Source organism: Meles meles, chromosome 20 (genome assembly GCF_922984935.1).
Source record: "Meles meles chromosome 20, mMelMel3.1 paternal haplotype, whole genome shotgun sequence".
Taxonomy (NCBI): Eukaryota; Metazoa; Chordata; class Mammalia; order Carnivora; family Mustelidae; genus Meles; species Meles meles.
Genome location: NC_060085.1, coordinates 10,062,418 through 10,086,364, shown reverse-complemented (window position 1 = coordinate 10,086,364; position 23,947 = coordinate 10,062,418). Strand labels below are relative to the sequence as shown.

The 23,947-nt window shown below is 43.1% G+C and overlaps 2 protein-coding genes across 4 annotated transcripts in view; one reads left to right on the top strand and one right to left on the bottom strand.

Annotated features, from left to right (window-relative positions):
• Nucleotides 1-13,198, bottom strand: part of ZNF333 (zinc finger protein 333) — a 36,495-nt gene extending 23,297 nt beyond the window's left edge. Inside the window, exons 1-2 of the mRNA XM_045992199.1 lie at nt 13,100-13,198; nt 2,921-3,035 (exon numbers count right to left, since the gene is read on the bottom strand). The gene's annotated coding sequence lies outside the window, so the exon portion shown is untranslated. The remainder of the gene's footprint in view (nt 1-2,920; nt 3,036-13,099) is intronic.
• Nucleotides 11,872-23,947, top strand: part of ADGRE3 (adhesion G protein-coupled receptor E3) — a 45,103-nt gene continuing 33,027 nt past the window's right edge. The window contains exons 1-4 of one of the 3 annotated variants that reach the window (XM_045992190.1): nt 11,872-11,992; nt 18,188-18,238; nt 19,968-20,087; nt 23,051-23,206. In XM_045992190.1, coding sequence (XP_045848146.1) covers nt 11,968-11,992; nt 18,188-18,238; nt 19,968-20,087; nt 23,051-23,206 — 352 coding nt within the window. In that variant the 5' untranslated portion in view covers nt 11,872-11,967. Of the gene's footprint in view, nt 11,993-18,187; nt 18,239-19,967; nt 20,088-23,050; nt 23,211-23,947 lie in introns of those variants that run through there. The other 2 variants (XM_045992189.1, XM_045992192.1) reach the window with 2 other exon arrangements.

Sequence of the window (23,947 nt, the reverse complement as noted above, 5' to 3'; positions counted from 1 at the left end):
AAAATGTTCATCATCACTAGCCATCAGGGAGATTCAAATTAAAACAACATTGAGATACCACCTGACACCAGTTAGAATGGCCAAAATTAGCAAGACAGGAAACAACGTGTGCTGGAGAGGATGCGGAGAAAGGGGAACCCTCTTACACTGTTGGTGGGATTGCAAGTTAGTGCAGCCACTTTGGAGAACAGTGTGGAGACTCCTGAAGAAATTAAAAATAGAGCTTCCCTATGACCCTGCAATTGCACTGCTGGGTATTTACCCCAAAGATACAGATGTAGTGAAAAGAAGGGCCATTTGTACCCCAATGTTTATTGCAGCAATGGCTACGGTCGCCAAACTGTGGAAAGAACCAAGATGCCCTTCAACAGATGAATGGATAAGGAAGATGTGGTCCATATACACAATGGAGTATTATGCCTCCATCAGAAAGGACAAATACCCAACTTTTGTAGCAACATGGACGGGGCTGGAAGAAATTATGCTGAGCGAAATAAGTCAAGCAGAGAGAGTCAAGTATCATATGGTCTCACTTATTTGTGGAGCATAACAAATAACATGGAGGACATGGGGAGATGGAGAGGAGAGGGAGTTGAGGGAAACTGGAAGGGGAGATGAACCATGAGAGACTATGGACTCTGAAAAACAACCAGAGGGTTATGAAGGGGCGGCGGGGGGGTGGGGGGTGGGGTGGGGTGGGAGGTTGAGGAACCAGGTGGTGGGTAATAGGGAGGGCACGTACTGCATGGAGCACTGGGTGTGATGCCAAAACAATGAACACTGTTATGCTGTAAATAAGCAAATACAAATAAATAAATTAATTAAAAAAAAAAAAAAACACCATGGCCACTCAGCAGGCTACTTGGCAAGCTACAATTGTGATGAAGGGTACTACTGTTCCCTGCATCTCTCCAATAGAGTAAGTATATGTCATCCATCCTCCTGTGTGGGGACCGCTGGCTCAAACCTCAGCTCTGTCCTCAAAATCACATTAGCAGCAGGGAAACCTGACATGGACCTATGAACATTCTGTACCCTAAGATTCAGCATGATATCTCTGCGGGCACCCTAAATGTGCTAACTTACTCCATCTCTCCTCTTGTTTCTCACTAGTAAGCTGAACGTTAATACAGTTAAGGATTAAGTGCAAACAATATACATTCACAGCTTGACTAGCGAGGCTACATCACAATTTATAAAGTGCCAGATTAGTGCTAATTGTCATTCAGCTTGAAATTTTTCACCTTGGGGAGGAAAACAAAAAAGTAAGGACCTCCTCCTTCCTCTAGAAATGAAACCATCTTCCTAAACCAATCAGTCACAAGGGCAAAGACTACTTCTCCTTTAACCCCACTAATTAGAACACCATCCTTTTACTATCAATTCTGCACTTTCAATCTTGATAAAGAAGGTTTTTTTTTTTTTTTGCATGTAACTTTTTTATTGAGGCACAACAAGGCATTATAACTTGCCTGTACTTGAGGCAGTCAGTTTAGTAAGCTGAACGTTAATACAGTTAAGGATTAAGTGCAAACAATATACATTCACAGCTTGAATAGCGAGGCTACATCACAATTTTTTTTTTTTTTTAGAGCAGGACTGCTTTCTGCTTGTTTCAGAGGGCTGAGGGAGCCGCAGAGGGGGCCGCGGGGAGCGTGGGCAGCTTCATGTTGTATCACTGTGTGTTTTTGTTTATGTTTTTAGAGAGAGAGTGTGTGTGTGCAGGAGAGCAAGCAGAGTGGGGGCAGAAGGAGAGGGAATCTTTTTTTTTTTTAAGATTTTTATTTATTTATTTGACAGCGAGAGAGAGAGATCACAGGTAGGCAGAGAGGCAGGCAGAGAGAGAGGGAAGCAGGCTCCCTGCCGAGCAGAGAGCCCGATGTGGGACTTGATCCCAGGACCCTGAGATCATGACCTGAGCCGAAGGCAGCAGCTTAACCCACTGAGCCACCCAGGCGCCCCAGGAGAGGGAATCTTAAGCAGGCTCCATGCTGGGCATGATTCAGGGCTTTGGCTCACGATCCTGAGATCATGACCTGAGCTGAAATCAAGATTCAGACGTTTAACCAAATGAGCCACCCAGGCTCACCTCACACCTTGTGTTTTAAATTATTTGGTAAACCATGTGATTTAAGCATTTCAGTTTGGTCCTTGAGCCGTTGTAGTCTGTGACCTCCAGTATAGCTTGGTGCTGCTGGAGGCTGTCATGGCATTAAGGCAATTTCCCACAGGCACAGACACCACATCCTGTAAACTGATGTGGCCGACCCTGGGTGCCGGATGCTAACTCTTGATTATCTGGCAATGGTGTCCCTGGAAAACCTTGTGTGCCTGCTGCTACCCTCGCTGGAATTCCTGCTCTAGGCACTGCTGGACTGGGATCCAGGTGGGGTTGCATCTGTTTGGTGGAGCCTAGACCTTTGCTACAAGAGCAGAAGGAAAGGCAAGATCTGACTTCTAGAGTAAGAAGCACAGACAGTGATAAGAGGAGCTAGGGACTCAAAGAGAGACAAATATTCTCTATAGCTGATCTGGTCTGCCATCCTTCTCTCTACATATATGCAGACAGGGAGAAATAATGGGAAGCTGCCCACCAGTATTAATCCTGGTTGTTTCTGGAAGGTGAGCTTTTCTTATTTATTTTTGTCTTATTTAGACTTGACTATATTACAGTGGTCCCCTCTCATCTGCAGAGGATAGATCCCAAACCCCCAGTAGAAGCCTGAACCCACAGACAGTACTGAACCCTATATTAATGTTTTTTCCTATACCTATGATAAAGTTCTGTTTGTAAATCAGGCACAGTAAGATGTGAACAACAACAACTAATAATAAAATAATACAATTATAACAGTATACCGTAATGAAAGTTAGGTGAGTGTGGTCTCGCTCTCAAAATATCTTGTGGTACTCTACTCACCCTTCTTCTGATGATGATGATGTGAGATGACAAAATGCAATGCAGCGAGATGAAGTGAGGCAAATGACGTAGGCACTGCGATTTAGCATGAGGCTGCTATTGATCTCGTCCACACCTTGGGCAATGAAACCATGGAAAGGGAAACCACAGATAAGAGTGGACTACTGTACTAGGGAGGTTTGCTATAAGACCTAAAATTAAGGTCCAGTATTATGTGCTGCCTTGATATCTGGGGGAAACTGGGATGGCCTTGAATGACCTGACCAAGGGTTTGCCTCCCCACTCTACTCCCTTGGAAAAGGTCTGCTATGCAAACAACCCTCCTTATCATGGGGACCAGATGCAATTCCTGCTCATTCCTGAGTGTCAGGCTTTGGTGCTCTGCCAGCCTGCAGAATGGTGCAGACAAACCAACTACATCTTCCCGTTGTGGGGGGATGGGGGTGGGGGACCAGGAGGCATCGCTCCCTCTTATTACTACAAAGCCTGCCTTCCACAGTTCCTGGCTATTCACTCTGTTCCCAAAGGCAACCCTATGGGGTCCTATGTGGCATGTGGCATCCTTCTCCCCTGAACTATGAATATATGTGGTGAATATATCTATGGATCTCATCTGGTCTCATCAGTCTGGTGACTGATGTCATGTGTTCGACTGTCCCCACAGCTGTTGGGCAGGAATCCCTCCCTCAGCAAAGAGGTGAAGAAGAGGCCATCAAAGCAGGGGAGAATATAAATCATAAATCTTCTTAAAGCACCATTGGGACAGACTAATTAGAATTTCAAATGTGTTTACCCTTTGACCCAGTTCCAGTGAATTATCCATAGAAATATTTACATATGAACATAAGGCTGTGCATTGCAACATGTTTTGTTATAAAGTAAAACTAGAAACAGTCTACATGTGCACCAGTAAGGGTTAAAAAAGTAATTCCACATAGTGCAATACGATGTCATTAAAATTGAAGTGGTAAAACAATACTGAACGATGCAGAAATAATTTCACTATATATGGTACAGTGGCTACTCAGTGTTATGAGTTAATTATACAGCAACATCCTTATTTTTCTCCCATGACATTTATCTATTCACAAACTTGTCTTGCACCAACTCTCTGATTTTATTCCCTTGAACTATTTCCATAAAAATGTATTTCTTAAGAAATAAAGGGAAGAAAATCAAATTTTGTTAATGCCATGGATGTATTTTTTTCCCTGAAGAGTAAATGGGTTGGCAGGATTTTAAATGTGAGAAAATTAAGATTGAGTAAAATTAATCAATCTGACATGAAATCACCAAACACAGAGAAGGTATATCTTAAATATTTGTTAGATGGATGGATGGATGGATGGATGGATGGATGGATGGATGGATGGGATGGAGTGGAAGGATAGAAGGATGGATGATGGAAGAATGGATGGATGGGTGGGATGGATGGATGGATGGATGGATGGATGGATGGATGGATGGACAGATGGTTGGATGGACAGATGGATGGATGGACAGATGGATGGATGGACAGATAGATGGATGGATAGATGGATGGATGGATGGATGAATAAATGTGAAGACCAGGTTCCTAACCCCCATTTCCATGTGCCTATTACTAAATTTAGCTTATTAGTTCAATAAGTATCTTTGGGCCTGAATTCCCAAATGCAATAAGACTATAACAGTGTATTTCTGAAACTAATTTTAAAAAAGAATATAATAGTATATGTAAGGAAACATAAAAAGGGCTGGTTAATAAATATCACTGTAGGAGGGGAGGGAGGTTGGGTGAGACAGGTGGTGGGTGTTGCACGTATTGCATGGATCACTGGTTGTGGTGCATAAACAATAAATTTTGGAACACTGAAAAATGTTTAATTTAATTTAATTTTAAAAATAAAAATATCACTGTAGGATTTGCCTCCGCTCCTTATACCCTAAGTGTTTAAATCTTCATTTTCAATAGTGTTTTATAAACCAAGAATTTGCAGTTACTTTGAATTTCTTATTCCTTAGTTCTCCCAGAAGGTGGCGGTATGGTGTAAAGACTAAGTTCTGAGTTTGGGTCCAGATAGGATTTAACCATCTTCATCATCATCGTCATTGTCAATAAAATTATATTGCTAAGGGATCTTGTTTGTGCTTTGGCATAATATTATTTTTATATATTGTTTAAGAACAAAATCAGAAAGAGTTAGGAAACTTTAATTATTTTTTCTGACTTTATGTTGGTGACATAACCAAATAAGGGAGTTAGGTCAGGCCCCCTAGGCTTATCATTTACTAGGAACTGCTCTCAGGAGAGAAAGAATAAGGAGAGCAAGATAAGGCAGATGAAGGGGTTGAACAAATATAAGGGTTGAGCTGCAGTCAAATATCAACCTGACCCCGCAGGGAGCCCTACAGCAGGAGTGACACCCCACAGATGCTCCAACTTAAAGACAACCCAAGGGATGAGGGCTATAACTTCACTTCAGCAGCTTCAGTTCAATTAAAGGCAATTTTCTGGAGGAAGGAGCAGATATGAGTGATAACAGCCAACTCAAAAAAGCTAGGGTATAGGGACATAAAGAAAAATCCATTTGTTCTTTAGGGGAAATAAATACATTCATGGAATTAAAAATATTTGTTGTTGTTGTTGTTGTTGTTTTAAACACACTTAATGGGTACCTGGGTGGCTCAGCCTAATGAGTGGCCAACTCTTGCCTTTGGCTCAGCTCATGATCTAGGGGTCCTGGGATGGAGCTCCATGTCAGCCTCCATGCTCAGCAGGGAGTCTGCTTTTCTCCCTCTCCCTCCCCCACACACACTCACTCGCCCTCTCTCTCTCTCAAATAAATAAATAAAACTTTTCAATCAATCAATCAATCAATAACACTTTCATGGAAATGGTTTTATGCAAGAGGCCAGGAAACAAGATCTGGGTGAGGCACCAATGGCATCCTCCATAGGGATCTACACCAATGTTTGCATGAATTAACCCAACTAACTGTTTTCCATCCGAATCCTTGAGACTTCGGAGAATTAAGAATCAAAGAATTAAAGATAATGTATACACTTGTTCAATCCCTATGTTGTACACCCCTGAAACTAATGTAACATTGTATGTGAATTACACTCAAAAGAAAAAAAAACTTTCAAAAGAATCATGTGGCAGCTGCTCACTCCCAGGCTTATCATGTGATGATGCAGTGTGGCGCATGGGAACTCACTGTAATTTTGAGCACTTTGAAATAAAGAGAAAGTCACGTTCATAGCGATGTTTGAGGCAGTAGGTATACATAAACCAGAGAAAGGTAGTAGTGGGCACAGCTGGTGTGGTGCTCTGCCCGGCTCCCATCCATCACGCGGCCTGTCAGGCTCTGTCCCCACACCACCCCAAGGGGCAGCCCACAGCCAGTGATTGACCCGGAGGATTAAAAAGCCTTCCCTGCAGAAAATTGGACAGCTATATGTAGAAGAATGAAACTCGACCATTCTCTTACACCATACACAAAGATAAACTCAAAATGGATAAAAGACTTCAACGTGAGACAGGAATCCATTAGAATCATAGAGGAGAACATAGGCGGTAACAGCCTATGTGGCTATATCATCCACCGCAACTTCTTTCAAGATATGTCTCCAAAGCCAAAAGAAATAAAAGCGAAAATGAATTTTTGGGACTTCATCAAGATCAAAAGCTTCTGCACAGCAAAGGAAACAGTCAACAAAACAAAGAGGCAAGTCACGGAATGGGAGAAGATATTTGCAAATGACAGTACAGACAAAAGGTTGATATCCAGGATCTATAAAGAACTTCTCAAACTCAACACGCACAAAACAGATAATCATATCAAAAAATGGGCAGAAGACATGAACAGACACTTCTCCAATGAAGACATACAAATGGCTATCAGACACATGAAAAAATGTTCATCATCACTAACCATCAGGGACATTCAAATTAAAACCACATTGAGATGCCACCTTACACCAGTTAGAATGGCCAAAATTAGCAAGACAGGAAACAATGTGTGTTGGAGAGGTTGTGGAGAAAGGGGAACCCTCTTACACTATTGGTGGGAATGCAAGTTGGTGCAGCCACTTTGGAGAACAGTGTGGCGATTCCTGAAGAAATTAAGAATAGAGCTTCCCTATGACCCTGCAATTGCACTACTGGGTATTTACCCCAAAGATACAGATGTAGTGAAAAGAAGAGCCATCTATACCCCAATGTTTATTGCAGCAATGGCCATGGTCGCCAAACTGTTGAAAGAACCAAGATGCCCTTCAACGGATGAATGGATAAGGAAGATGTGGTCCGTATACACTATGGAGTATTATGCCTCCATCAGAAAGGATGAATACCCAACTTTTGTATCAACATGGATGGGACTGGAAGAGATTATGCTGCCCATAGTGAAATAAGACATAAGAGTGTCTTATAAGACACTTATTCACTCACATAAGAGTGAAATAAGACAAGCAGAGGGAGTCAATTATCATATGGTTTCACTTATTTGTGGAGCATAAGAAATAACACAGAGGAGATGGGGAGATGGAGAGGAGCAGGGAGTTGAGGTAAATTGGAGGGGGAGATGAACCATGAGAGATTATGGACTCTGAAAAACAACCTGAGCATTTTGAAGGGGCAGGGGGTGGGAGGTTGGGGGAACCAGGTGGTGGGTAATAGGGAGGGCACGTATTGCATGGAGCACTGGGTGTGGTGCATAAACAATGAATTCTAGTACACTGAAAAGTAATTAAAAAATAAAAAAATTAAAGAAAAAAAAAGCCTTCCCTGCAGATGGACCGACTCCACGGTGCACAGTCCAGAGCTTTCCTAAGGAATTAAGCTGAGATTACACTCTTGCTGAGACCTCCTCTGTATTTAGCTCCTTCCCCTGCCTATCCCATTTCCTTAGTACCCTTCTTCTGAGAGCATACTCCTCCAAAATCTCATGTACATCCCAGTCTCTACTTACCCCAACAAATTATGTGCATCCCAGTTCCTACTCAGGATCTCCTTACAGGCACCTGGCCTAAGACAGTCACAGTATGAAGAATTTTCTATCAATTAGTATAAGCTAACTTTAGCACTATTGTGAAGATTTTCTGGGAGGAAATGCTTCTGGGTCTTGAGGAACAGGGAGGGGGACTGGCATTAGAGAAAGAAAGGGAATTCCAGGTAGAGGGAACATTGTGGGCAAAAAAAAAAAGACTTATGAGAATGGGGATTTTTGTCTGTTTTGTCCACTGTTTTATCCCTTGTGCCTAGAATAGATCAGTGCTCTCTGGGGTTAGAGTGGAGAGTTACCTTGAGCTGGGATTCTGAGGTATGTAGATGCCTGGAGTTTCCCACTGTTGAGAGCCAAGTTTCTGGCCCCCCCACCCCCTCTAAAGTGCTAGTTCAGGAGAGTCAGGAACTTGAAGTCACCGAGGGCAGCCAGTCCTGAGAGTGGCTGATAACTACCCTCCAGCCAGGTCTTTGTGCCCACCCATTCATTAAATCAGTATTTATTGAGCATGTACTATGTGCCAGATGCTGTATGAGGCACAGGGACTACAATAATGAATAAACCAAGCAAAATTCCTTGCCCTGTGGAGCAGCCATTCCACCAGGGCAGAGAAACAACAAACAAAATAAATGAAGTAAATAAGCAAATTGTTTTGTATATTAGAAGGTGTGAGTACAATGAACAGAAATAACTAAGCAAAGTGAATGGAGGGTGTGTAAGAGAGAGAGAGATTGAAGGAGGGAGAGAGGACGAGGGAGAGAGGGAAATTTTAGACAGGGAGGTCAGGGGAGACCTCGGCAACGAGAGGACACTTAATTAATGACTTGAAGTCAACCAGGGAGCCATGTGGTTACTTGCAGGAATCTGGAGGAAAGCATTTAGGGAACAACAAGTACAAAAGCGGAGGCAGGAGTATGTCTGGCTTTTTCGAGGAAAGGCAAAGAATGGGTGTGGCTAAATCAGAGAAAGCAGAGGGCAGGGTTGGGGAGACTGGGAGGGGATGAGGTCAAAGAGGTGACCAGGGCAGATCACATAGAGACTTATGGGCTATGGTGAGAACTTTGGCTTTTATTTTAAGTGAAATGGGAGTCAGAATAAATAAATAATAAACAAGTGACGTGGGAGTTATGAAGGCTTTCAGCAGAGGAGGAACACGATCTGACTTAGATTTAACAGGATCACATTTGCGTTGACCTCAGTAACGCTTTATTAAACATCACAGCCTGGCTGAGATGTGCCTGGAAGAAGCAGAGAGAGCAGCACTTACAACCTAGTCTAGGATTAGGGTGTCGGGGTAAGAATCAGCATAAGACAAGGAACAGACTGTTCACTGAAGTCAGCAGTAGCAAAGAGAGCAGTCTGTCAGTGAGGTGAAAAATTTGAGAGGGAGGGATAGATGGATGGCGTGAAGGATGGACAGACAGATGGATGGCTGGATGGAGTGGGGAGGGATGTAAAGGGCATCTGTGAGCTGGACCTTTCAGAAATAACTGAGAAGACACATTCAGAGAGTCTGATTTTCAGCAAAACAAAAACAAAAACAAACAAACAACAAAAAAAGAAACCCTGGAATTTTATGCTATAATGTCATTACAAAAAATAATTATAATCACATTTTGTGTCAGAGGTAAAATGCTAGGGACATTCTGGTTTATACTTATGTGCTTTATGAAGCAGTGTGAGGGTAACAGAGAGCCAGCAGGGCAGGTAGCAGCCTAAGAAAGAAGGGCAAGAGATAAGTCTGGAGAGGTGGACTGGGGTCATATCTGGTGGGCTTTATGAACGTACTAAGCACATTTAGCCGGCCAACTATCCATGGGGCTGTGAGGCGAAGATGTGATGGCTTGGATTCATACTTCAGAAAGCTCTCCCAGCTTCAGAGTGAAGAATGGGGTAGAAGGACAACCAGTTAGGGGGCTATCAAAGTAATGATAGATCAGAGATGCCTGAGGGACAGAGAAGTTGAGGGACCTTCCCAAAGTCACACAGTTAATAAGTAGCAGAGCTACATTTGAACCCAGGTGGTAGGGCTCTAGAATCAACACTCTGTAATAGCATAGGCCTGACCATTAGGTGGCACCACTTGTCTTTCTTGATCAACTCTCACCTCCAACTATCATCACAATCCCAGAGGACCACTAGGGGGAAAGAACAGGAAGCCCCACCACAAGGGTGCGTGGCCATGGGGCACGGTGAGATGTTGAGAGCACAACAAACTTATTAAGCAGGGCTTGTGGGCTTTACGACCCCAAAAGCCGGCAAGTTCCTCCATGCCCCAACCACCTGGGGAAATCTGGGTGTTGTTTTTTTTTTTAAGATTTTATTTATTTATTTGACAGAGAGAGATTACAAGTAGATAGAGAGGCAGGCAGAGAAAGAAAGAGAGAGAGGGAAGCAGGATCCCTGCTGAGCAGAGAGCCCGATGCGGGACTCGATCCCAGGACCCTGAGATCATGACCTGAGCCGAAGGCAGCGGCTTAACCCACTGAGCCACCCAGGCGCCCCGGAAATCTGGTTTTGTTTTGTTTTTTCCTTGCTCATACATTTGCCTCCAAGTGTCTCTGGAGTTGACTCTCACCTCCCATTCTCCCTCAGTCACCTCCATTCTGAACTGCTTTCATCATCATCTTCTCTACCACCTTCACCACTATTATCACTGTCATGGTCACCTCTACCCCTCCCACCTCATCACTGCCGTCACCTCCACCATTTTTACAACCATCATTGCCACCACATCATCATCACCACCAGCGCCACCAGCACAACTATCCCCACCACCACCGTCACCTGCGCAATCACCTCTACCACCTTCACCACTAACATCGTCATCACCATCTCCACCACTGTCACCTGCGCAATCACCTCTACCATCTACACCACCAACATCATCACCACCATCACCATCACCATCTCCACCACTTTCATCATTGTTATCCTTATCATCATCCCCACCACCATCCAAACCACTGGAACTTCTCTTGATAAGAAGACAACCTCCCTACTGCTCTGTCCCTTCAATATTTTTCAGTCTTAATTCAGTCTGGTCTCTTTCCTTTCCCTCCATGACACCATAGGCTGCTCATTTTCCCCCATCTCTCTAGCCACCCTTGGCCTGTTCCCTCCACTTTCTGATCCTCCATGCCCTGATTTCTAAATTACTTACCTAGGTCTCTCTTCTCACTCTACGATCTCTCCCTACATGATATCATCTAGTACTATAGCTACAATTACCATCTAGTGATCTGGGGATAAGCCCTCTCTTTTGTGAACTAGAGATATATGTAATGAATGTTGAAATCACAGTACCTCAAAATCAACTTACCCAAAACTTAATGCCATCTCTCCCCCAAAAACCTGCTTTTCCACCCAGTTCCCTTTCTCTATAGTCTAGATAGAAAACAGATCCTGTCAATAATATTGGTCTTAATAAATATTTGTTGAAAGAGGGAAGGATTTAGATTTTTCTCTCAAATCCTGCAGTTGGTTTGGACTGCCCCCAAATAACCAAATAATTAGTCACCCTCTACTGGGTCTACTTTGAGACTCCAGTCAGATCGGTTGAGGGTCATCTGCTAAGGGGGTAAAAATACCACCGTTTGTGAAAAATGACTCCTCCAGTAACTTTAGATACCAACAGAGGTACCCTAAATTTTGGCTTACCCAGCTCAAAACCGCAGGGTTATTTAAGCTTTATTTTGACCCCAAAGCCAAAACCACTCCTCAGACAATGCTCTGTAACTAAAAGGACTTCCTTTCCTAGGATCAACTGATTCTGTCACCCCAAAGGCAATCAACAGTAGCCATGAAAACCTACCATCAAGGAAGCATATGAAAACAAGTGCAGAAAACATAGAAAATAAATTAAAAAACAAAAAAGCAGAACCATGGGTCTGATGGTGAAAGACAAGAATAAGTTCCCTTTTTCTGATAGAAATGTCCTTAGTCAGCTAACCTATGTGTGTCAGTTCTCTTAAGATTTCCTTGAGATAGGAAAAGTGGTGAGTGTACAGCAATAAGCAACTTCAAGAACCGGCCGGCAAGGTTTACCTGTGTGCAGGAATGCAAGGGCCGTCACTCCTTCCAGGTATGTGTAACCTTGGGAATGACTGTACCCTAACCTACTCCCTATCAGTAGCTGTTAGTTCAATGATTAGCTGTCTTTTCCTTCTCTTTCTCCTGCTCTGCTTTAAACATTCTCTCTTTCCCCTTGGACTGTGGTTTCCTTCCTCACCACCCTGTTCAAACTGTGCTGTCAAATATGCCTAAAATTTTCCTGATGGTCCAATCCAAGGAGTTGTTCATCTTCATCTTCAAAGGTTTTGTTTTCTAATTAACATCCTTTTCTCCTTGATAGTTCTGTGACCTAGCACTAGCACTTCACTTTTTCTCTGCCTCTCTTGCTATTTCTTTTTTCTCTGTCCTGTACCAAGAATATTCATATCATCCCCATCTTGGGGATGAGAAAACTGTGGCACAGAGAGATTGTAGTGCCTGCTCAAGGTCACACAGCTTGTAAATGGCAGAGTCAGGATACAAACTCAAACCGCCTGGCTCCAGATCTTTGCCATTATGCTCCTCCCACAGGATTCTGCTTAGGTCTTCTCTTTCTCTGCTCCCTCTCCTAGAGAAAACTCTTGATCCGGTGGCTTCAATCGCCACCTCTGTGCAGATGGTTCTCCAACTCTGAAGTCCCGTCTATCCTTCTGGCTCCAGATCAAATAACAATATCAATAACCACAATATCAGCCTTACATTTATCGAGGACCTACTTTAGCCTAAAATTGTTTTACCTTCATTATTGCACAACACCTTCACATGAAAGATGCAAAATAGCATCGCAGAGAGGTTGTAGGACTTGTTTAAAGTCTCACAGCTGTTTAGTTGCAGAGGCAGGTGATAGATCATAAAATCTATCAAAATAATATAAGCTTATTAAAGGCAAATGCCTTGTACTCTCACCTTTGCAGCCCCTTCCATATCTTATATATAAGTCTGATTGATATATATCTATGGAATCAAATTGAAGTGAGAGAGTGTACAATTTTTTTATATATCTCAATATACATATCTCAATAAAGCTTAAACAAAAGGTGAAAAAAAGAGACATTCAAGCAAGATATCTCCTGCTTTTTGGCAACTGGAGGTAGAGTCCAGGACACTTCTGGGCTCAATTATTTGTGAATTCAGTTACCTGTGAACTCTCTGCCCACATCACTGGATGCAACAGGCAGTGTAACAGAATGAGCATCTAGTCGAGAATAAGAATAGGATTCTAGTGCAAATTAAATGGTAGTGGAGACAGCTAGCATTTGTGAATTGATTTTTGCCAGACATTGTGCTTCACGCATGCCCTTGTTTATGTCATCACGCCCAACCCCAGGTGGTAGACAATGCTGTCACTGTGTTTCATATAAGAAAACAATTTGCAAAAATAGCATCCAAGCCACTTGACCTCTAGGCACCTGTTACCTCATGAACAAAAAGAGTCAGTGTGATATCTAAAGTTTCTTAGCAGTGTGGGATTCAGGCATGCTCATGACTCTGGGGAAACCCTAATTTAAGATGCATGCACACATTACTGAGCACAGAGTTGCTGGCTAGACTGAAAGGAGACTCTGAAGACTAGCCTTGAGGAAACCTGGTGGTGCCTAGACTACCTGAGCTTTAGGAACTAGGAAACGCTTTTCAACCTATATTTGTTACAAACTGGCTTTGTGAGCTATAGTCATCATTTGGGCAGATGTAGTGTTAGTGCAACGTCTGCAAATTATTTTATTTATTTTATTTTATCTTATCTTATTTTATCAGTGTTCCAGGAGTCATTGTTTATGCACCACACCCAGTGCTCCATGCAATATGTGCCTTCCTTAATACCCACCACCAGGCTCACCCAACCCCCCACCTTCCTCCCCTCCAAAACCCTCAACTTGTTTCTCAGAGCCCACAGTCTCTCATGGTTCGTCTCCCCCTCAGAATTCCCCCAATTCACTTTTCCTTTCCTTCTCTTAATGTCCTCCGTGTTATTCCTTATGCTCCACAAGTAAATGAAACCATATGATAATTGACTTTCTCTGCTTGACTTATTTCACTCAACGTATCTCTCCCAGTCCCATCCATGTTGATACAAAAGTTGGATATTCATCCTTTCTGATGGAGGCATAACATTCCATTGTATATATGGACCATATCTTCTTTATCCATTCAAATTAATTATTATACAAAAGTAGGGAGTAGGTAAATTTAAAATTTATTTATTTATTTATTTGACAGAGAGAGAGATCACAAGTAGGCAGAGCAGCAGGCAGGGGCGGGGGAACAGGCTCCTCACTGAGCAGAGAGCCCAATGTGGGGCTCAATCCCAGGACCCTAGGATCATGACCTGAGCTGAAGGCAGAGGCTTAACCCACTGAGCCACCCAGGTGCCCCTGGAGTAGGGAAATTTAAATTCATTTGAAAATATGCCAAGGCCCTGCCACTAAACAGTTCACAGCTCAGCTGAAAATATATTCATGGCAAACAAAAATATTCAAAATGCTCATGAATACCATTACATAAGTAACTGATCAGAACTGGCACTTTCTTTGATGAAGGACGGAAGCATGGAAGGATGAATAACAGCCTCCCAAAGATATCAACATCCTCATCCCCTGGAACCCGTGAATATGTCACTATAAAGGCAAAGGGGAGGGAATACTTCACCACTACCCTCTTGTGGTCTCTGGCTGAAAGTCAGAATTAAGCTGACATAAGACAAATTATACAAGTTTTATTGAATTGAAACATGTACATGAAAGCCTTCACAAGAGAATGAAGACCCAGGGAAATGACCAGAGCACAGAGTTTTTGTGCCTTTTTGACAAAGACAGGAATTTGTGAAATGACAAGGCAAAGGGGTTAGGAATGGTGAATTGTGAGAAAGTGACTAGGAGTTCTGTCAGAGGGAAAACTGGAGGAAGACAGGGGCTGTTTCAATGAGTGTGTTTGTACACATCCAGTTCTGTGTTTATTCCCAGTCTCTGGTGATAAGGACATTCTTTTCTTCCTGGCACAGGAGGGCAGCCTTGTCAGGGGAGATTTTATGGCCTGATTTTAAGTAGGAAAAACGAGGTCAGAAAGCCCTTCTGACGTGTGCTGTTTCTCAGGTGGCTTCCACTCCAAATAACCAAGATGCCAAAGCGGCATATTTGGGGGTGGCAGTCCTGAGAACGTCACGTGGTCAAAGGGACTTTAGAGATATGGATTAAGCTAATAATCTTGAGATGGGGAGATTATCCTGGATTATACAGGCAGGCCTTTTATAATCATGAGGGTCCTGATAAGAGGGAAGCAGGACACGAAAAAGGAAGGTGCTGTGCTGCTGGCTCTGAGGATGGGAGGGGAGACCGTGAGCATGGAATGTGGGTCACCCCTGACAGCTGGCAGTGGAAGGAAAGGGATTCTCCCCTAGAGCTTCCAAAAGGAAGCAATCCAGCTGACAGCTTAATGTCAGCCCAGTGAGACTAACTTGGGATGTCTGGCTTACAGAACTACATGGGAATACGTTTCTGTTGTTTTTAAGCCACGAAATTCAGGGTAATTTGTCAGCAATCAGAAACTCTTACAGGGAACCAAAAAGAGTTAGTACTGGCCTCCCTCCCACACTTAAGGGTCACTGCTAAGCCCATAGGGCTTTGTCTTCCAAATCCGGCCATCGGTCTAGATTGCCCCCAAATAACCAAGTAAACTATCACACCTCCTACTGGGCTATAACATCTAGGGAACTACATCTACTGGGAAAAAAGGCACACTTGTCCTAAGTCACTGCCCTGGAAACATGCCAATCTCAACACCAGCCCTTAGGCATGCAGCTTGTATGGGATTTCTGCAAGAGAGGTCATGGGGGTTGGTAGGTTATCAGTAGGAACCCACACCTAAGTTTAATCTCAGCTCTGCCACTAACTAGCTCTGGGAAATGGAGCAAACACCTTAGCCCTTCTGTGCCTCTGTTTCCTAATGTTCACAACCAAGATCATGCTAATAGCACTCACCTCCTAAAGTCGTTGCAAAGCTGAATTAAGTTCATTTGCCTGGTGCTTAGAATAATGCCTGGCATATAGTACGGGCTCTTTTCCCCTTAGATGTTGTAGATGCTGGGCTTTGTGTTTTGCCCAACCCCCCACCGAGGAAATCCTCTCTCCAAGACATAGTATCTCTCTTCAAGGAAGGTTTCAATGGTGTGTTTGTAGGCAGGGTGGAGGGGTGGTTGCATCGTAGGGCATGCTGCATTTGACTCCAAAAATTCCCATCTCCTCCAAGTCTTGCTTCAGAGACACCAGCTGCCACATCTCCTGGGCTTCCCCAGGGAAGATACACACGCCCCATCTTCTCCAGACTCTCAGCCTCAGACTGTTCTCAATCACCTGATCCCAGTCCTTCATGCCCAGGAATCGAAGTGACCCCAGTCCCACCTACCTAGTCCACCCTGACCTACACCTATCATTCCACTTGACAAACAGAGACCTTTCTATTGCCAGGACCCACTTTCTTTTTTTTTAATTTTAGCCTTATTGAGGCATAATCAAGACACCAAAAAAATTGCACACATTTAATGTATACATCTTATGAGCTTACATGCATGCATATACCACACACCCATAATACCATCACCACCACAATGAAGTCGTCAAGCATATCCATCACCTCCAAAAATTTCCCTCCATTTGTGTGTGTGTGTGTGTGTGTGTGTGTGTGTGTGTTTGGTGAGAACACATAATGTGAGATCTATTCTTTTAACATATCTTGAAGGGCACAACACAGCATTGTTAACTATAGGTACTACATTTTATGGTAGAACTCTAGAATTTATTCACCTTATGTAACAAAAATTTATACACTAGCCCCTGCTAACCATCAATCTATTCTCTGCTTCCGTGAGTTTGACTACTTTAGATATTTCATGTAAGTGGAATTGTGCAGTATTTGTCCTTCTGTGTTTGCCTTATTTCACTCAGAGTAGTGTCTTCTAGTTTCATAGATATTGCCACAAATGACAGGATTTCCTTCTCTTTTAAGGCCTAATAATATTCCATTGTGTATATATACACCACATTTTCTTTTTCCATTTATCTGCAGGACCCACTTTCTCAAGGGGTAACCAAAGTTGCAAATAAGGGGACTGATCACCAGAGTAAATGTCAACCAGTACACACCAGAAGAGCCACTGATTGGTTATTCATATTGAAATATTCCCACACCATTTGTAATAATCATTGCCCAGAACTAGCTCCCACCACACTCCTGCCAGCCCAGACCCTGCCCTGAGATTCCACCCACCTCCCCACAATTCAACAGCTAAAATGACATCTGCTGCAACAGAGAAGGGTCTCCAGTGTCCTCTGATTGGCCAATTTCTGCACCATACCAGCTGTTAATATTGTCCTTACAAATGGCAAATAATTCTAGACATTAGTTTGTAATAAGGAAATGAAAAGAAGGTGAGGAGAGAACTAGCAATCAGAGTGTTATCGGATTTCTCAGGAAAGGGAAAGAGAAGTCACCCATCCATCCAGTAGTTTCAGGTCTTTGCAGAAACAAGAACATGGCTGCTGACCCCACCAGCAGGTAGGAAGGTTTGGGGAAGAGAAAAGAATACTTTATCAACCACGGTAAAGGCAGTCTGAATTTCCCAAGAAGACAAAAAAATACTTCCCTTCCAAGAAATGTTTCTAGAATCTCACCAGTCCTCCCTCAAGAAGAGGACCAATCCCTCTCCATTTGAATCTTATAACCAAGAGAATGTGGTGGAAATGGAGTTGCATGACTTCCAGGGCCGGATCTTAATGGGAGATGTAGTCTTGTTGCCTGGGGCACCCCTACTTAGAGCTCTGAATTACCATGGGGTCTGCATGCGTGAGGTCATCATGTTGGGAGGAAAGCCAAATTCCCCAAGTCTGAGGCTACATGAAGGAATGGCAGCACCCATCCAGTTTCTAGCTGCTCCAGCCCCAGACACAGCCTGACTGTGACTGTATAAGAAACCCCAAACCAGAATCACCCACCTGAGCTTTTCCCAGATTCCCAAAACACAGAAACCATAAGAGATAAGAAAATGGTCATTGCTGTTTTAAGCCATTACATTTTGTAAGTTGTTACATTTTAGGTGGGACTTGGGTAACTTCAATTCCTGTGCATGAAGAACTGGGATCAACAGCCGTGGATAACTGACACACAGCCCTTGGAGAATGTCCCGAAATCTTTCCTCATTCAGTTCATGTGTCTCCCTTCTGCTTCCCTGTTCCAGGACTCTGTTTTCTGCTGAGTTTATCAGAAGTTATGGCTCAAAAGACCATCGGTAAGTGCTCAATGCTGCCTTCTCCAGAGCCAGAGACCAGGAAGTGTGTAGACCAAGGGCTGGAACCACTCACATCCTGCACGGAGCTAGAGCAAAGGGTCTTGTTCTGGCAGTAGAACTCAGGGATGTTTGCGCCTGTCATTCTTTTTAATTCATCACTTCATCAAATTTTAATATATTTTTTAAGTTTCCTTTATTGAAGTTATCTCTACATCCAACGTGGGGCTCAGACTCATGACCCCAAGATTAAGAGTCACATGTTCTTCCCACTGTGCCAGCAGGCGCCCCTTAATACATCTTTCCATTTTACAGTCCTTTGTCTCTTCATTGCTTTCAGTAACCACCATGTGCCCAATGTAGGAATAAAACAGCAGTTGAAACACACAAAATCTCATGAAGTGAGCATTCCAGTGGCAAGACACAGAGCATGATGGTAACAATTCCGTTCTGATCATAAGCGAGCCCCCCCCCCAAAAAAAAAGATGAACAAGATGACATGAGGCTAACTTTAAAGCCTCGGAGATCTCACTAGATTCTGATTCAGCAGGTCTAGCGTGGGACCTGAGATTCTGCCTTTCTAACCAACCTCTGGGGGATGCCTTCTGCAGCCAGACTGTCTGCTGTGGCCCCCATCAGGTTCCCAGTCCGCACTCCCCACGAACACAGCACAGTTCTCAGATTTCTCCACTGGACCCAAAGCTCGAGATACTTCCTCAGCTCAGTTCATTCCCAAGAGGGCTCGAATTAAGATCTTTCCTGTCTCCCTGTCCAAATGAAGTTATACATAGGGTTACAAAGATCATGTGTACCTATATCAGGATATACCTCTTGTGGACCCCAACAAATTCGAATTTTTATAATCCTAGCTGATACTTTCTATGTGCCAGGCACTGCCCAACACACTTCATACGTATTAATTCAGTTACTCTTCACAATAACCCAGTTTACAGATGAGGGTATTGAGGCACAGAAGGGTTAAGACATTTGTGCAAAGACACACAGCTGGTAAGTGGTAGAGTCAGAATCGAATCCAGGGTCTTTTTTTTTTTTTATCTCTTTTTTTTTTTCCATTTTATTTATTTTTTCAGCATAACAGTATTCATTCTTTTTGCACAACACCCAGTGCTCCATGCAAAACGTGCCCTCCCCATTACCCACCACCTGTTCCCCCAACCTCCCACCCCTGACCCTTCAAAACCCTCAGGTTGTTTTTCAGAGTCCATAGTCTCTTATGGTTCTCCTCCCCTCCCCAATGTCATCATCAAGACAGCATGGTACTGGCACAAAAACAGACACATAAATCAGTGGAACAGAATAGAGAGCCCAGAAATCGACCCTCAACTCTATGGCCAACTCATCTTCGACAAAGCAGGAAAGAATGTCCAATGGAAAAAAGACAGCCTCTTCGAATCCAGGGTCTTAACCAATTCATTCCCCTTTTATAAATTCTGCAGTGATCTTGAGAATAGCACAATTTTATTGCCTTGAAATTTTTGTGTTAAAATTAATTTAATGCCAACCTCTGTCCTTTATCCTGCAAAAGAATCTCACTTTTTTCTGTAACTTGGGTTTGGTGTCTCTCATTTTTTAATGTACTGAGATCTCAAAAGAGGAAAAGGGTGTAGGCTTCCTCATCCTCAAGAGATCCCAGTCGGAAGCCAAGTCAAATGATAACAGGACATCTCTTAACCCCAGCGGATGTTTGACCTGCTCCTCCTTCTCCCTGCAGTTTCTTGCAAGTGCCCCCAGCATGCTGAGTGTGTCAACAGCACTTATTGTACTTGCAAACATGGATATACCTCTATGCACGGGAAGGAATTCTTCACATTTCCCTTGGCTACATGCGAAGGTAAGGGATGGTTTTCAAACCATCCAGAGGCAGGAGTGGAAGGAAGACAGCATAAGGACCATGGGGAGGCAAATACCAATAATGTGCACTGCTAAAAAAAAAAAAAACAAAAATCTAACAACTCCACCCTTGTCAAGAAAGAAATATTTTCATGAAATATTTCTCCTTTTTTTTAAAAGAGAAAGAGCAGGAGTTGTGGGGTGGGGGGCAGAGGGATACAGAGAGAGAGAGAAGCCCAAGCAGGCTCCATGCCCAGCAGAGCCCAACATTGGGCTCAATCTCACAACCGTGAGATCATGACCTGAGCTGAAACCAAGAGTCAGATGCTTATGAATGAGCCACCCAGGCACACCACCATTCCCTTTATTTACTTGGAAGTCCTAATACACTTTTACACCCCATTTATGACTACCTTCTCTTAACTTCATATTCAAACATGTGTTTCTCTACTATTTTTTTTAACTCATCAATTATTTCCCCTTTCAAGGTGCATTGTTTGCCCCATCATTTCAGGAGAAGGGAGTGAGAGTACCCTCACCATGATGAGTACTGAGTGACATATAGAATTGTTGAATCACCATATCGCCCACTTAGAACTAAAATAACACTATATGTTAATTGTACTGTCACTTTTTTAAAAAGATCCTTCATTTCACCCTCACTTCCGCTCCCCCAGTAAAGAGATACGATCTTTAAAATGCCGTAATTTCAACCCCTCCCCATTTCCCCTGCCACACTCTCCCTTAATTTTAACTTTATCTCAAGGTTCACTGATCACCCTTGCTTCCTCTTCCCTTCATTTCCCCCTACATTGAGGTTTCTGTACTTCCTCGTTTCACACTCGTTAATCTGTTGTTTGTTTGGAGAACTTTCTCACATGCTTTCTTCAAACTGGCCCACATAGCTAATGTCTCTCTCCATGAATGCACCATCTTGTATTTCTTTGGCTCTAACAAGTAGATTCTATCCTGCCTTGGAGGGAGCTTTTTCATTCCATCCTCTTATCCAAGTGACTCATCAGTGAATATCTCAGTGATCACAGAACTAACTGTCTTCAAGCTTACAGGGTTGCAAACAAAAATCCCAACGCCAATCTGAGTCTCGTCCTTTTGCAGTGACTTCTGTCTCAGGCTTAGGTTTCTTGCAGACGCCCCAGGAAGAACATCCTTACTCTTCATTGACTGGGGGTGCAACATGAAAGCTGGAAGGGAGGCTGGGGAGAGAGTGCCTGGGTGATGGGAACAAGACAGCCTCCTCAGAACAGAATGGTGGTTGAACAGACAACCGAGAACATCTGCCCCATTATATCACAATCTGAAAATTCCCATCTCCATGTTTACCGTACCAGATGGGGAAATCACACATCTTCGCTATGCACCTGACATTTATAAAGGGGCTACGGTGACCCTTGGGACTGGGGACACATTGACTTAATCAAGACATTCCAACTCAATTAGTTAATCTAGCAAATGTATTACTCCGCTTGGGCTGCTATGACAAAACACAGACCGGGTGGCTTAAACAACAAGAATTTATTTTCTCACAGTTCTGGATGGAGGGAAGCCCATGATCAAGGTTCTGGCAGTTCCACTTTCTCAGGAGGCCTCTCTTCCTGGCTTGAAGATGCTTGTCTTCTTATTCTATCTTCACATGGTCTTTCCTCACTCTGTGCACATAGCGGTCAGGCAGGTGGAAAAGCTCTCTTGTCTCTTCTTCTACAGACATTAATCCTAATAGATCAAGGCCCCATTCTTACAACCTCATTTAACCTCAGTTACATCCTTAGAGGCCCCATTTCCAAATACAGCCACACCAGAAGTTAGGGTTTCAACATGTTGAAATGAGGAGATATATATATGGTTCATAACAGCAGACACATGGCTTAGAAGTGACTCGGGTGATTTCTATTTTGAGTGAAGAAGATGGGTGCCAGGACACCTGCTTCCCATAGTCCCAGCTCTGTTGGGGCTCCACATACCATAAAGCAAGATCAAGGCTCTCTGAGAGCCAGAATTTTATAGGATGTCATTTGTTTCTTTAGGACTTTACCCCTACCATGGAAGTTAGATATTTTTTTTAAAGTAAATAAATAAATAAATAAATAAGTGTGTGGCTCATACAGAGTTTTCTCCTAAACACTCTCTAGGACAGAGAATCTTGCCATTTGCAATGACATGGATGAAGCTAAAGTGTATTATGCTAAGCAAAATAAGCCAGTCAGGAAAAGACAAATACCATATGATTTCACTCATCTGTGGAATTTAAGAAACGAAACAGAGGAGCGCAGAGGAAGCAGGGAAAACAGAGAGAGGGAGGCAAACCATAATAGACTCTTAACTACAGAGAACAAGCTGAGGGTTGCTGGAGGGGAGATGGGTGGGGGATCGGCTAAATGGGTGATGGGGGTTAAGGAGGATATTTCTTGTAGTGAGCCCTGGGTGTTGTGTGTAACTGATGAATCACTAAATACTACTCCCAAAACCAATATTACACTATGTGTTAACCAACTATGATTTAAATAAGAACTTAAGAGAAAAAAAAGATTTGGCAGATAAATACCCCAACCCCCTCACCCCTTGGGGAGTCACTCTGCAGCGTGTGCTCTACACTGCCTCCCAGAGGGTCCCAGGAGTATCGAGTCCCAGTTGCCCACAATGGAAACTTCCCTCTTTACTTTCTGCCTGGCTTTCCCTGTCTCATTTCGCCACTTCCCTTCCAGGGTTTTCGGGGATCACCTCCCACATAAAGTACTTGAACATGAATTCTTGTCTCAGTGTCTGCTTCTCAGAGAATCCAACCAAAGTCAAAGAGGAAAGGGAAGAACAAAGACAACCCGCTAACTTAACTGAGTTGTCCTAGAAAACCAGGACAGATTGGGTGGAAAGGGTATAGCCTCTGGCACATATTAGATGTTTCATAAATCTTTGTCAAATTAATGGACAAATTCCTCTTCTGTGTTCCAGATATTGATGAATGTAAACCACCCATTAGTATATATTGTGGAGCAAATGCTGCATGTCAGAATACCGATGGAGGTTTCTACTGTCACTGTAATCCTGGATACAAACTTCTCTCTGGGGCTCCACAATTCCAGAATTCCAATGAAAACACTTGTCAAAGTAAGTAAATTCTTGTCTTCTTGTCTCCCTTTATATTTTTCATTGAGTCTAATGCCAGAAAATTGTCTGTGTGTGTGTGTGTGTGTGTGTGTGTGCACGTGCATTGTGTGTAGAGAGGCTAGTACAGGTTTCCATTTTCTGGAGGTAAACGGATGATGGAAAGAGGATACAAAAAGAAAGAAGGAAATTTAGAGAAATAATGGGGCTAATAAGACAAGTGGACTTTGGAAATGGAGGTAACAAGGTGCTGACTGAGACAGGATTCTTTGAGTTGCAAAGAAGAGCTCACTCAAGCTAAATTAAACAGAAAAGGTGAGTTTATGATAAGGATGCATGGTTGTGTCTTGGAACTCAAGAACAAGAGCAAAGCAGGGCTTCTGAAATGAACTGAAATAGGGACTCTTATCAAGACATTTCAGGCTCTGAAACTCTTTGGGTCTGCTCCTTTCTTCTTGTTCATTGCAAACTGGATTTCTCTGCCTTTTTAGTCCACAGAACAGGAAATACACCCACTGAGAAGTCCAAATTTTACCATTGTTAATGATCAAATTACCCAAAGAGAGATCAACTGACTCTCTTCTGGACTTAACTGTAAGTTCTTTGGAAATGTACCAGTTAGGCCAGTTTGAGTCATATGCCCACCCTTAGATCTGTGTTGAGAGGGAAGCACCATATTGTATAAGCATGAGCACTCTCATGGAAACCATATAGACAGGGAAATCTATGCACAAGAAATGTGGG